General features: G+C 36.2%; 1 protein-coding gene across 2 annotated transcripts in view; it reads left to right on the top strand.

The window, feature by feature from the left end:
- Nucleotides 1–15,634, top strand: part of DLG2 (discs, large homolog 2 (Drosophila)) — a 1,012,119-nt gene that overhangs the window by 769,265 nt on the left and 227,220 nt on the right. For both annotated transcript variants that reach the window (XM_010576558.1, XM_010576559.1), the window contains 2 exons: nucleotides 5,073–5,141; nucleotides 15,309–15,465. In XM_010576558.1, the coding sequence (XP_010574860.1) occupies nucleotides 5,073–5,141; nucleotides 15,309–15,465 (226 nt within the window). The remainder of the gene's footprint in view (nucleotides 1–5,072; nucleotides 5,142–15,308; nucleotides 15,466–15,634) is intronic.

Raw genomic sequence — 15,634 nt, 5'->3', positions numbered from 1 at the left:
TTGCATTACAGAAGTTTGAAACACAATAAATGTTTCCCTAATGTGACTGTTTTCATCCCAGCTAGGGGTTTCACTGGGAATTGTGTATTGGTGAAAGTGCCATTTGAGAAGGGAAGGCGGTAGTTCATGTGGTCCCTTCAGGGGAAGAAAGGTTTATGATGCTGCCTCCAGTTTCAGCATCACCCACACAGCAGAAGTGCCTTCAGAGCACCCTTAGGCTAGAACAGAACTAAAACTAAGGAGACTGGCTACTCACCTTCTTGTTACTATAATACTTATTGACATTATTATTTTCATAATAAGCATTTTAAAAATATTCTGACAGCAGGTTGCTCTATTTTTAGTATTTAACATAAAGGCATGAAATGGCATGCCTTGCATAAGAAATAGCTTTAAAACAAAAAACAACTTAAACCCATTAAAGAAGAGAGGTTGGATTCTTTGCTCCCTGTTTTGCCCCTTATTATTCATCTAGAATCTCGTTCCTTGTTCCTTCACTGATATGAATTGTCTTACAAGAATAATATATTCACTGTGTCTTCAATGAACTAAAATTAAATGGTATTAAGTTAAAGCTGGTATTTTACAGGATTTGAGATTCATTTCTTCAGGGAAAACCCATCTTGTGTGGCTGTTGTACTGCGTAGTTTATTAAAATATTATTACTTTATATTATTAAAACTATTGACACGTTCATTCTGTATCATTTCAGAGAAAGGGTAGCATTTTTATAAGCCTAAACGTTGAACTTTGAATACTTAGATCTGTGTGTGTAAAAATACGCTACTTACCTACTTATCTCAATAGGGATATAAATGTCTTTGTGTAGGCATTCATCATAGAAAATGTTGGTGGCAGTAACTCAGAAGTTTTATTTTCTTTTGTGCTACAAAAAACATGACACATGCACGAGTGTATTAAGCATGTGATGGAAATGGCTTCTTTCTGCTGGTTCCACCACTTTGACAGAAGCCACCAGGAGCTTTAACTTTTAAGTAAGTCAGTTAGGAATGATACCAGACTGTTATTTCTGTCTCCAACTGCATAACCACTTGTGTGAAGCAGTGATTAAAGTGCATTTTTGATTTTCAACTGTCATTGTATTCATCACGATACTTTAGAAGGCATAAGCTCGTACTGAGCATCAAACTTGATTTTTATAATTATGTAGAAAAAATGAGTTTTCATGCCACCAGTTACGAATTATTTTCATGAAAAAAGCTGAGGACTTATTTAAACTCTGTGTCACAAATACTGAGGTTTGGAAAGGGGTTTCTAATGAGTGGAATATTGCCAATAGCTGAGCCCCTTTCTTGGAAGGAGTGAGGTATAAGGTTCCTCGCACAGCTTTGCATAACAAGGTAGTCATTCCAGTGAGGCATACTGATGACATCTAGTGCTTGAGTGGTTTGGTAATTTCAGGAGAATGCTGAATTGAAATCACTGCTTTAATTCATACTTCTTATGGGATTACAATATTTAATAGAACATCTGATATAATAGAAAATTATATTGCCATCCTAGTGTTTTTTTTCACTCCATCATTGAAATACATTTTGTTTTCCCAAGAATCTGCTCTTCCCTCTGAATATTCTTCTTTTCCAAGCCTGTCTGGATAATCCTTTGATTGATTTGCTGCTTCTTGCCCCAGCCATAACAATACTGTGTGAGGGTAACTACCAAGCACATGTTGTGGGATGGCACAATTTCTCAGGTGGCTGAGGAGAGTGATTAGTGAGTTCTGGGTCTCTTCTGCTGGGATGTTACACATGTGATTTTCTGAAAGGGATGAATATCTTCTTCTGGCAAAGCAGGGTTTTGGAAGTACCTTAGACTGAACACCCAAAATCAAGGAATGTGGTACTTCTAGTCACTTCTGGAAATGTTGTTTGCTTTCATTTCAATTTTGTATTTCAACAATTATTTTCCTTAGAAAGTTCATAAATAGCATTTTCACCAACCTTTCTAAATAGGAATCGCATGTTTTAAACAATAACAATTTGCATTTATAAAAAGATGTCTGATTTTTTTAACATACATGAATAATGAAATCTGGTAATAAATTTATGAGAGCACAGCCAATACCAGCTTTAGATCTAGGTAGGTCGATGTTCAGAAAGGTAATTTGTTCCATGTTAAAGTGTGTGATGTCAAAGAGAGATCTTTTATAAAGACTAGGAGTTTTTGTTAATTCTGTAAAGGCCATTACGAATAGTATGATGACAAAATTCTTAGTGTTTATTCATCCATTATATAAATCTTCAGAAACGGAGAGGTTATAACCTTCAGGTTTTGTACAAAGTAGCCTGCATTAAGTATCAATCTGCAAAGGTAGTTGAGTTCATCAGTAAAATGCAGTATCGCTGTGGGGACTCAGAGCCTATTACAGTCATCAGACTGGTCCCTTTCCTCGTTTTGAATCTTCCGGTGCAGGAGCATTAATTCACCGTTCTGTAAATTACTTTGGTGAATGTAGCCCATTTTTTTATTTGCAACATCCAAACATAGTCACATCCCCAAGTGCTTACTATTCAATATATTTTTGTGACTGTCTTGAGTTACTAATTCTGTAGATAAATGGGAAATTATTTGGTTTTAGTACTTAGCAGCTGAAAGTCCTACCTTTAATGCTCTCATAATTTTGCTCATTTTGAAGCTGGTCAGAGTTATATAAGTAAGTTTGCTGTAGTGAAAATAGGACAATGCTGAAATCTTTTGGGGGAAAAGAAACAAAGCTCTCAGAATTCAAGCCAATTTGGCTAGTTGTGGTTGGATGTAGGTATGGTGTCGTAACAGTATGCCATGGCTCTAGCGAGGAGGAGATCTTGAAACAGGGAGAGATGGCTTAAATATTTTAAGGCAAAGTGCCATATCAGCTGTCATTCCTCAGCTTCCCTTTCTTATGGCAACATTCCTTTGAAAAACAGAACACTACATTTGTGAAACAAACCCAATTCCTGCCTGAAACCTTCAGTTGCAGACTTGCCATGCCTTGTTAGTAGATCTTTTTTCCCCACAAAATATATAGCATCTGTTGCAAAAATATGAGCTTTATGTTTAAAGTCTCCATTGTGGGTTTGGCATGGGCAGTATAGCTCAGACACAGCTTTGCCATCCTTCTCTTATAAAACAGACCTTGACTATGTCAAGTGTGATTTAGAGGGCCGTGACATGCATCATCGTCCCTCCTCTCTGCTGGATTCTTGTTCCTTGTACCAGCTGAATTTTTGCATCTCATGACGCAACTTCAGGGAATGAAGTTTTTGATAGTCAAGCGGCACAGGGAAAAGGTGGAGGAGTTATGGCTCTGCTGCGCCACTTCTGTCTCATGTACACAGGGGGAAAATTCAGGGGAGAGGCTTTCTCTGCCATATTAATTTTGTGTGGGAAACCAGTACAGGAATGTAAGGATGTATGTTCCCTTTGAGGCCTGTAGAGGGAGAGGGACAGAAGACAAGCCACAACCTAAACTTTAAATTTTAAAAAATGCATAAACACTAAAAAAGGGTAGTTTAAAAATATGCATCCTAAGTAATTTGCGAGATGCAAACTTAATGTGAAATTTTAACCAATATTCATAAAATATTATTCTGCAATGTTTGTCCAACTCAACTATTCTGTTCACACTATGATGCCAGAGACTCATGATACTCCTGTACATCCAATGTTTTGCTATAAAACAGATTAAAAACTCTGCAGTTCTTCTGATAAGGGGAATATACTTTCCCACAAAGCTTCTAAAATACTCAGAGTAAGGATACAGCAGTTTTGCTAACAACGGTCACAACAGGAAATACCAGCAGGTAGCAGGTCTTTTATTTGTCCTGTGGCATGATATTGTGTGTTACAACTCTATGTGCTACACAAAAAATCACATCTCTTCTGTCAGACAGACAGCGTTGGCTATGCTACAGGATAAAATGCATATAAAATAGATGTGTTGCTCACTAACGTGGAATGTTTTAGCTTTTAATGAAAATAAGCTGTGCTTCTGAGCAAACAGCTCAAGTTGTATATGAAGCTTGAAAGCCAGACAAAATCTGCAGTTAGTAGAATCAGTGATATAAAACTAACTTAAACATTTATTTTTAATGTGTACTTTGCATTATTAATACTGGGCCTCACTGTGTGATGTAGCCGTTTAAAGTAATAGGATAACACCCAGATGCTTCTGCTTTTTTATTTTTTTAAAAACACATTGTCTTGGATAAGGAATGCAATTTACTATCACAGATTCCTTTGAAGCTGTGTTGTTATCCATTTATATTTACATGAATAGTAGTGGTGCAATACTATTATGCAATAGTACAATACTGAAGTTAATGTATACTGTGTAATTTGTTTAGTTTCTGTAGCATAATAACTATTTTTGAGGTTCCTTAGTCATGACAACATAGCATGTGAGAAGCCATTAGACCTCTGGATTTTCAATCAAAAAGATTTTTCTTTCAGAGAGTCTGTGTTTTGCTTAGAAAATGTCATGGTTTTTTCTAAATGTTGTGTCTTTGATAAAATTTCATGTGGAAAAACTCAAAGCTACTTAAAATCTGGTAGAAATACTGAAAGTTGGTTGAAATATGTAAAATTCAAAGTTACATTATGGTGCAATTATAAGCAGTGCATGTCCTCTTTTACTGAGCATTCTGCCTGAGAAACACTGAGAATTAGATTGATATTATCATATACCGTTTTACCTCCTGCTCTGAAATTAACTTTGTGTTTTATGGTTAGTATATTTAGCAGAACACTAAGCATCCAAGTTATTTTATAAGTCACTGAACTGTGTGTGTATATATGTATTTTTTTTAAAGAATAAGATAAGGGGGAGTTATTCTTTTCATTATCTGCTCTTAATGAGGAATGAAACCTGATTTTAAACAAGAGGGATTGTAGACTTGAGCCCTTTTTTGAATAGATGAGCATCACTGAAGTCAAAATGCTTTAGACAAGTGTAAAACAATCTGATTGTTATTTCCATTTTGGCATTAGCTAAGCTGCTAGAGACAATAAGAACAAGAGAACCTTCTATTTCTTTAACAAATGCTTTTCTTTATTCTTCCTTGGTCATACAGTCATTCCCAGCACAGCACTGCAACACGTCCACCCACAGTGAGCTTGCAGCGGACCATTTCTGTGGAAGGGTAAGATGATTCTCCTCTGTTGAAGCTGCCCGTAGAGCTCTCAGATACCACTAAGCCAGACACTGAACTACCCACATACACATAGCTGTTAACTAGATGTGGTTTTGCATCCCACAGTGTTTAAGTCTGTGAGATGGAGAAATAAATACTTTCAAATTAGTGCTGATCCTTTCTAGGTACTTATACTGGGTGGTTTGGTTTTCATGGAGATGAGAATATCTGTCATGGAGTTACATTAACTACAATTTCTTCAATTCATCTCGCTTGACTAGTCTTAATATTTACATGTGTTAGCTGTAAAATGGTTCCCACTAATCATGGAAATACCCAGTGAAGGCTTACTCTATTTTCTTAATGTATGCATGAGTTCTTTTTGACAAAGCGGTGTCCCGAACTAAGGGTGAAGAAGTACTGATAGAGGATAATAATCCTGTGCTGGTGTGTATCTGTGTATATTAATGTGTTAATTGTAGAAGCATAGCTCTGAGTACTTAGCTGACTCCATTTTAACAAAAATAATTGGGTAAAATATGAATAATTCACAACCACAGTTAATATTCTTGCATTTTACAGTATTAGAAAAGCTGATATTTAACACTGAAACACAGATTTTGGTTGCATTGACTGGCGTAGTTTACAAAAAAATATTAGATTTGTTTCTCCCCTCCCATAGAAATGTGGAACTGTTTGAAATATTTTGTAGGCATGGGTAATAACTTGTCATTGCCTGCTCTCAGGTCCTATTTCAAATCTTTTCTTTCTTGTGATAAAAGTGAGAATCCAAAGTTTCCACAGAGGAAAGATGTCATCTTGTTGTATTTTGGTTTATGTTACAACCTTACTGTGGTGCAGTCAGAAAATAAAATGGTAGATACGTGAAATAGTCCACTCCTAAGTGAAGCCTGAAATGTTTTCCTCAGAAGTCTTAATTTTTTCTTTCGTACCTAGATGTAAGATTGTAAGTTTTTATTTAAAATGTGTAGGACAGCTGTAGTAATTATTCATCAAAAACAAGACTGAATAATGAAATTGCTACAGGAAAAGTGCCTGTGGCTTAAGGGCTGTTATCTGGAAGGTAATTTTATAAAAGAAGCCCTCATCATCCAACCTTCTTGCTCAAAACAGAGCTAATTTCAAGTTAGATCAGGTTGCTCAGGGTCTCATCCAGTGGAGCTGTGACTATCACCAAATGTGGAGATAGTTCTCGGCAACCTGGCTCAGTGCTTAAACATCCTCATTTTGGATTTCTTTTCTTTATCTCTCTCTCTAGTGAACAGAGAGTCATAATAAATTCTGCTGTCTTTTCCTCAAATCATGAACTCATGAATAAATTGATGCTTGAAATAAAACTGAGCTTCAAGAACAAGTTTATTAGTTAAAATGGTGATTGGATAAAAAAAGAAAAAGGGAAAAAGAAAAACAGGATTTGCTAAATTGAGATTTAAGAAAAGAAATTCTATTATGATGTCTCTGACTTGGTCTACTGGACTCCATAATTCAGGAGGTATCCTGTAGGTTTAAAATCCTACTGAAATTTGGAAATCAATCTGTCTATGTGAATTTTTAGATAAATTGCAGAATCTGTACTGGCCACGCAGACAACTTGCATGTATTGTGTATGAATCATTGGAGCGCAGGAAATCTGCAATTGATGTTACAGGTTTCCTGCTGTTCAGGAGGTAGAAGAATATCTGGCTTGTAATTATTACTAATCAACTTACACTGAGTCATATTTCATTTCACATAGGAAAGTGGGACTGTTAGCCTATTACACCGCTGAGCAAAACTAAGTAATCAGCTCAGCCCTAAATATTTCATTATGTTAAAGCTCAATTTATTCTAATGTTTTTGTGAAGTCCATGCTGCTAAGTATGTTTATAGCTAATACAATTTGAGGTCAAAACAAAGTTACTTTCCTCTTTTAGGAACTGGGTTGCCATCAGTAGAGTCCTGTATTTAGATGAGTCATTATATTGCCTTTGAGATGCACTTTGTAAATAGCTGCTTTACCTGCAAGGCATCCCTAGCACACACTTAGATTTGTGACCTGCATACTGGCTCTGTGTGACTGACTGTGTAGTCACTGAAGTAATATAATTATTGGGTCCTGTAAAGGAGAAATGAAATATGGGAGGGTTAAAGAAATACAGGGGGAATTGCATTCGCTGGCATTTATTCTTTTCCACCCTGTTGAATATGTGATAATTGAGCTGGCTAGAATAGATTTTTAAAAAACTTCAATAGTTTTTTCGTCTAGGTAATGGATTCATACATAAAAACAATTTTTTTTTTTCAGGGAGGGCTTTTGTGGACTTAATGTACAGCAAAAATATGAGTAGCAAGGTGAAAAAAATAAAGATGTCTTTAAAGATTAAATTTTCTTTATATTCAAGCCATATATTCTTCAGAGTAATAACTGTACATGAGGTGATTTATGTACATGAGGAGATTTATTATGTGTATAAAAGCATGAACTTCACAGGTGTTTGATGTCATTGTTAGTGCGATCTAATTAGTAACTTCCCTAATGGTTTATTTGCATGATTTAAAAACAAGAAAACTACAACATTTGAATTTGTTGGCTTGAGTTTTTTGAAACAGTTTTAATGAACAATTTTAATTGTGAGTATTCAAAATAGGAAAAATATTGGATGAAAACTAAAACCTGTTATTTGGAAATCCTGCTGTACTATTGCATGAAGTTATAAAGTCAGTGGTGTGTGATAGCTATTCTCTCTGCAGTTGACATTCAGACTAAATTGTATTTTATATGCTACCAGTCATCTCTTCTGCTGAGCTGCTTAGAAACTGTTCAACTTACTTGATCAAGAGTGTTTTGATGGAAATTTTAAACAAATTTATCAACGTGATTGAGTATCTCATATATATATATAAATATTTATATGCAAATAAACAGCATTTGAACCATGACTAAGGGTAAGAATTTTTATTCTGAACAGGACAGATATTACAGACCGCTTTGTGTTTCAAAAGAGTCTTATATAAAGTAATTTTGGATGCTTGCTACTAACGGACTGTGTGTATTGATATTTCGAAACATGGCTTAGAGGCACTGCTATTTTTAGGTATTCTCTTAGCCTTTGAATACTTCCTGTCTCCTGACAGGGCACTGAGGTTGCCTAAAGCTGAAGCATTCATGGTAAATAGAGCCATCGAATGCTGTAAGTAATAGTTTATAGAAAAGTGGTTTCAATATGGAACCAATAGTTTTTAAAAGCAGGATACAAAGCAACCTTTCTAGTATGGAGTCGTCTGTGCTGGGTATAGCAGGTGGAAGAGAGATGCAGTTTTCAGGATTTATTTTGATTATTAGCACGTAAATAATGCACCTCCTGGATCAGGGAAGAGAGACAGGTGCTTATGTGAGACAAAGTATAAATGAATAAGTGAACTGGAATAATCATCTCCCTTTCAAAGATAAAGAGCATATTATCTGTTCTACATTGTCGCTCTAGAAATCAATGAGCTTCCTCAAATCTAGGAGACATACTCCTGCGCATTTAAAGTAAATACCAGGTGTCAACGTAAAAATATAGACTCATATTTTCAAATATGAGATTATTCCTGTATGCCAATTCGATGTTGCTATCTGTAAGCAGAAAACATTGCCTGGTGTGCAGGCTTTAATTTCTCTACAAAAGACAAAATGGAAGCCTGTTAAAGTCCAGAGGGGTTCCCACAAAACAAATAAGGTTGCACATGTATAAGCCAGTGCACTCATGCATGCATCAGTCAGGTTGAAGCCTGGCTCCCTGTAGGTTCCCTCATAGTGAATATACTTCAAAGTTTGTGACAAGTTAGACATGATGTTTGCAGAATAAATGCATGAAAAATGTAGTCAGTATTAAAGTTAGGATAAAGTATTGCTTCTACAGTTAATGCCAACATTCAATCAACAAGAAATGCCAAGGAAACCATAGTCAAATGAACAGATAAAATACTTTATGGCTAACTGTAGTAAGCAAAATAATATTTTGCTATGTGACACGATAAAGGAACGTCTCATTAAAGGCCGAGTTCTTAGTTGTTAGTATATCAACATTTCATAAAATGAAATAATAAGTCACGATTCAGTACAGGTAATGAAAATGAACGCTCTGCACATGACCAAAATGCTGTTTCAGTTTAAGAAGGCAAAGTTACCCCTCTGGACTGGGATGCTCAATGTGACAGTAATAGATAAGAGGACAATTTCCTTATTTTTGTTATTGTCAATCGTAACTGAAACTTGATAATAATAATTAAAGTCGCAAATCGGGGATCAGACCTCGCTGGGTCAGATGCAACGCTGATGGGTAACACTGATGTGTTCAGCCTCTCCTAGGCTCCGGGATGGTGAAGGACTTGGGACTGGAGACAGGAAAGTCTGCCAGCTCCCTACCGCTGCCAGGTCGTGGTGGTTTGGAAACCTCACAGCAAAGGTAGATCAGAGGGAGGGCTGGGGAGGAAGGCGAGGGGTAGTGCTGTTTCACATCGTGATGGAAGGATTTTGCCAAGCCTGAGGGGAATAACAAGGGGAAAAGGAAAAGCCAAGATGCCACAGAAGTGTTACTGTAGTAAAACAATAGGTGAGAGCAGTACAGATACATTTTTCCTCTAAATTGTTGTGAAGCAGAGCTGCAGAAGGTATAAAGGAAAATTTAAATAAGCCGAGTAAGTTTGGGTTTGCCTGAACTTCAAAGTCTTTTAAAAAGGTGTGTGTGCATATTCCAGGCCTTCAGCTGCTTAAGCTTTCAAATTCTCTCTTGTGTGATTAATCAGTTTTAAAACATCATACACTCTGGCACATTCTCTGTCCATCCGAGCTTTCTGTGTTAAATGCTGTGAAGAATGCTCAATCTATTTGGATTACCTTTTTTAGGTCCTTCCAGTATGAATGCCCTTTGGCTGTCTGAAATAAACATGCAATTATTTATCAGAATTTTTTGAAGCATGAGAGGAAAACTAGAAGTATTGTACTGAAAAATAGCTTGATTAGCCAACTGACTCTAAGCAGGCACAGCTCAGTGCTCCCACAGGGAATTGTTAGAAGCCAAACACCATGCTGCTCCAGAGAAGGGTGCTTTGATCCCTTAGATTTAGGGTTTTTTTCCCCCGATGTACTTATTAATGTGTGGCTTTAACCAACTAATACAATTTCTCTCTACTTCCATTTTCCCTCCTGCTATTTGCTACTTTAAGTAGCTTGAATTTTTTTTGTTGCATTATATGTGCGTAGTGCTTTGCACGGAGGGTGTGGGGCCTTAGTTGGATCCTGGGTGCTACCTTAATCCACACAATAATATAAATAAATACTCTTCTGGGCTTTCGATGTTGTGTGTTGCTGTAACACCAAATCAGCATCTGCATGAATGCATGTATTATTTCAATATCCTTTGTGAAGCAAACAGCATTTTGGAAAAAAAAAAAACAAAAAACACCAAAGCCAACCAACCAAAAAACCCCACCAAAAGAACAAAAAAGCTGCAGCCAAAGCAAGATCAAAGCCATATTTCCAAGTCCCTGCTGACTTGGGATACCTCTTTGATTGTATATAACTGAAGAAGACTCTAGGGTCTGACATTTGAAAGCACCCAGTGTGCTTAGTATTTCTGTAGATGTTCCAGAAAGCTTAAAATCATGTCAACACCCCAATTTTATAGATGGTGCAAAAGAAACAGAAAGACAGAGCTGTGTCAGTGTGAGATGAATAATAAAATTGACTGTATTCTTTAATATAGCCAGGAGCACAAAATAAGCAAATTAAAAATTGATTTTCTTTGAGTTAGTTATTATAAGAATTAGTTGTTTTCAGAAAGCTCTTCCCCTTCATTTATCAGTCCAGTTCTTAATCTCTTAAATTAAATCTATAATTACTATGGGTTCACAATCTGTAGAAGAATGATAGGGATACTCATGTTTTGGTCTTGTCATTTTCTTATTGTAAAAGAGTAAACTGATGAAAACAAATATTCAGTACAACTGTAGCAGATACAAAACACTTATCTATTTTCAAGATAATGAACAAATAAAACAAACATGAACAAAAAAAAGTGTTAAGGAGGAAAAATGCTTCACTTAGTTGATTTATTTTTGTTAATCACGTTTTTATGTCAGGATAAATTTTCTTAAGTGTCGAAGTTTTACCCACACTGATTTGTTACTACTTATTGGTTTCAAATATTAATTTAATAATACTTTGCTTTTATATCAGGCCTGCAATTTATGATGTGCTTCACAGAATCTGATCTGATGCATTCCCTGAAGCAAGTAACCAAGTCCATCCAAATTGATTCTCCCATTGATTTCTGAGCTTGTAAATTTGTGTGGATTGCAGCACTTTATTTGCTCCTTTGCTTCTGGCTCTATTATAGTGAATCTTCCTTTCTTCTTTCTCTACCTCTTTAATTCCTTCCCTGTTCTCCTTTACAGATGCACTGTCTCCCTTTATCCTGTTCTTTCTTTTCTTTGCTCTTTTTTTTTTTTTTTTTTCCCCCTTCTGCTGCCTTCTGCCAGTCCAGGAATGTTTTCATCTCATACTCCTTTCTAATTTCTGCTTGATTTCCCCTGCTGCTTTTCTCTGTTTGTATTTGGTACAAAGCTGCAGGAGGGCATAAAAGATGCACACACAGAATTAAAGTGCTAGTACGCTTTGTTAGCACCTAGAAACTTACCTTCAGCCGAATTTATTACAGAAGAAATTGTAAATGTGATAAGTAGTTAAAGCTGGAGGCAGAAACATGCATTTCAGAAGCGCTGAATGTTAGACTGGTCCTTTTTCCTAGGTAGCTACAGAGTGCCACCTATTGTCTCCAAATAAAACAGTGAGCTTTTAAAATAAGTTACCCTGAAATTACCTTTGCCTCAGTTACTGTTTTCTGCAGAGAACTACACATCTTTACTGAGTGCATTGACTGCAAGAAAACATCATTCACATTTGAGTTACTTTTCCTTCAGTTCCTACTCTCCCATCACCATGTTATCTTTAAGTCTTTGATTCCATTACCTCCTTTACAGCATTTATCTGCATTCTGGCTGGAGTTCTTTCATGTATATTAGAATTACATTCATAAAGAATTTTAATGGGGGAAAAGGAGTTTTTCCTAATGATGCTTCCCAGATATTCAAGAAAAATTGGAAGACCTGTTCTTAGATCTCCTTAACCATCATATTAGAAGAGTTGACTATAAACTTTTATACCAGGTGAATAAATATGTAACACCCTCAGCCTTTTCTTTGAGTGTGGCTAAAGCATTGACAGATAACTTATTTCTGCATTGCTCTTAAGAGATTACCTGGTCAGTGGCTGGTATTGCAGTTTGTTTGCCTAAGAAACTTTTTTCCTACTTTCATTTCATAACATACTACAAAGCTTTATTGTCGTCATAAGGTTTTTTTTTTCATTTTCATACTAAGTACACTATGCAAGTGTGAACAAAGATATATTTCAAAAAACTTACTTATTGTATTATGGTGAATTGGCATTACCACCTACTTCCTGTAGGTTTTGCAGTACAGTCGTGGCTAAAGGTTATTTCAATGATGATGACAACAACACTTGTGTATTCTTGAATCCACTTTTCAGATTCTGCAGGATACTTAGATATGAAAGAAATATGAAGACATGTTAGGGTTGGTCAGTCTCTGTACAGCCACATTTGAGTCATGACCAAAATGACCTGATCAGGCTAAAGAGCAGGAGCCAAACCCCATTGTGCTCTAATCACGGCTTCTGACATTTCCCCGTTATTGTTTGGGCTTCCTCTGAACATAATCATCCAAGAGCAGAATGTGAATTTTGCTGTCAAAAGGCCAAAATTACAAAACAGCACTGACAGCGTTTTAGGCATAAATCTGCTGACTTGATCAGAGACAGGGATTAATAACTAGGCCAACTTTTTGTTGAGCTGCACAGCTTACTATTCAGTAGATACCCAGTTGTATTGACCTAGTTTTGCCCATAGCACTGGCTTTCAACTATTTGATCCAAGCTGCCCGTCATGTGGAAGTACTCAGTTTCATTTTGAACAAGAGCTCTCCGGATTTCTCACCAGCAGAGGATGCAAATATATTTGTTTGACTTTACTGCCTCCTTTTCCTCAATATTCAGGTAAATAATAATGGCAGTAGCTCATCTTGCAAAGTATTTTTGATGTGTAGGACTCGAAGACGACAAGTGTCACTGTATCATTTTGTGGATGAGGAAATTGAAGCTGGAAGAACAAATTACTTGCCAGGATCTCTCAGCAGCGCATGGGCTAAGCAGGGAAAAGAATCCATGCTTCCAGCTTGCTGTCCTAGTTCTGCTCCAACCCCCAGGCCACCCTTCCTAATTAAAAACCTGTTTAGACTTCTTAGATCTGGATTACATTATGTCTAATCTGCACATATTTAAGAAAGTGCTAAAAGTGTTGCTACAAGGCAAATCAACAGCAACGATCCAAAAGAAAAAAACCCAAACTTTATTTTCTGGTTGGTTAAAAATACTTGAAGAGTATACAAACTCATGGCAATATGTCTTTTTCTCACAGCTGTATTTTTAAAAGGTTGTTTTCTGACTATACAATGTTAAGAAAAAGTTGCAAGATGGAGCACCATATGGAGTAGGACTAATACTTTCACTAAAGGTTACAATCACCTTTAAAAAATATTATAAAAAATTGCTTTAGTTTTTTTATTTCAAAAATATTAAGCTTCAGTTTCAGAAAGTTGAGATGTTATTTAAAGATCGTGATCAAGCTGGGGACACTGAACATTAGCACTGGGGAAAGATGAACAAACACCTACTGATTTTGGAATTACCACATAAAGATTGAGTCTCCATGTATACAGCCATAAGACTTAACTCGCATCAAATAAGACATCCCTCAATTAATCACTTCTCTCTCTCCCTTTTTTTTATTTTCTTTAAAAACAAATTGGAAATGAAAAAGCCATTCATATGATTTAGAACTGTTATATAGTACACAGAAAATATTGGGTCTTTGTTACAAGAAGCATTCTGGAGCACGTTTCTGTAGATGATGTGTGTGTGTTTACAATTACCACTTTGATGGTAACTTTTATTTTATAAAAACTGAGAATTAGAAGAACATCTTTCTCTGTGAGGAGTCACAGATGCGTAAATGTATGTGTTTATGAGTATTTGCAGGGCTAAGCTTAAGATTTACACATACTAATATAACACCATTTACACTTTTTCTGAAAAGTAAATTGTTAGAGGGATTTGAAATGGGGTAAGTACCAAAAAAAGGGGGGGGGGGGGTATGTATATATGGTTGTGTGTGCTTGTATATCCAAGGGAGAGACAGATCTGAGGCCTTGTATGTAAAGTAGAGTTTGGGAACTGGAATACCTGGACACTTTCTGAAGGATGCTACCTTGATTTCTTAGGAAAGTCATCTCTTTCTGGACATAAGTTTTCCTATCAGTAAAATGCATGTTATTATGTTTACATCCTTTGGGGCATATTTTCAGTTTACAGATGGAAAGTGCTGTGTGAGATGTAGCTGTTATTATTTATTGATTTCCATCATAGTGAACAACTTTTTAAACTAGTAAAGCAAAAGCAGATATCCCTTGGTCTGGTTCAGTGATAAAGCTGCTGTGTGACTTTACAATTGCAAGCTCCTGACAATGTCAAACCAGAGTTTTTAATGAGATTCTGCTCTATTAGCTTGATCATACAATTGTTATTTGCTCCAAATCTGTCAGCATCAAACAGACTTGCCATTGCTTTGCCTCGAGTTTTGAGTTTTTTCTTTGTTCAAAAAGAAAGACTAGAACTTAAAATAAAAAGGGTACCATGTAACAATTGATTCTACTTGTATATATAGTATTGCTATAAATTAGATTATAAAATGTCTTTGGTGTTTTGGTTTGTCTTTTAATAAACTCATCACTTAACTCAGTGAAGATGGCTCCAGTGGGCTGAAATTAATAGAGATGTTTGGATTCAACCATGAAGGGAAAAAAAAATAATGCTGGTTAATTCCTACCTTATCTGTTCTCCAATTAACACATTTATCTCATTTGTTAAGTGGTTTCTTTAGGCAATAACAGGCCATTGTGTCTTAAGCAAAATGTAGTATGCTTAAGATGCCTTGAGAGATGTGTACATACTAAGAGTTTTGAATGGATAAACGTTATCATTTTGTTTCTATACAGAGAGCCTCGAAAAATCATCCTGCACAAGGGCTCCACAGGACTTGGTTTTAACATTGTGGGAGGAGAAGATGGGGAAGGCATTTTCGTGTCTTTCATCCTAGCAGGCGGGCCTGCCGATCTCAGCGGAGAACTGCAGCGAGGAGATCAAATTTTGTCTGTAAGTATTTGGGTTGGGCTTTGCTGACCAGCTGCGTAATCTTGTTCTTTGCCTATACTACAAGGGACACAAAAAGAAGTCTTTTTTGGTTTCCGTGTTGTGAATCCAAGCTGGAAACAGTTTATCACTGACTATTTTGTTTATTTGCTCTTGGTTTTTATAGCATTTG

This window comes from Haliaeetus leucocephalus, unplaced genomic scaffold (assembly GCF_000737465.1).
Source record: "Haliaeetus leucocephalus isolate CR32 unplaced genomic scaffold, Haliaeetus_leucocephalus-4.0 Scaffold536, whole genome shotgun sequence".
Taxonomy (NCBI): domain Eukaryota; kingdom Metazoa; phylum Chordata; class Aves; order Accipitriformes; family Accipitridae; genus Haliaeetus; species Haliaeetus leucocephalus.
This window is presented reverse-complemented; position numbering and strand designations above follow the sequence as displayed.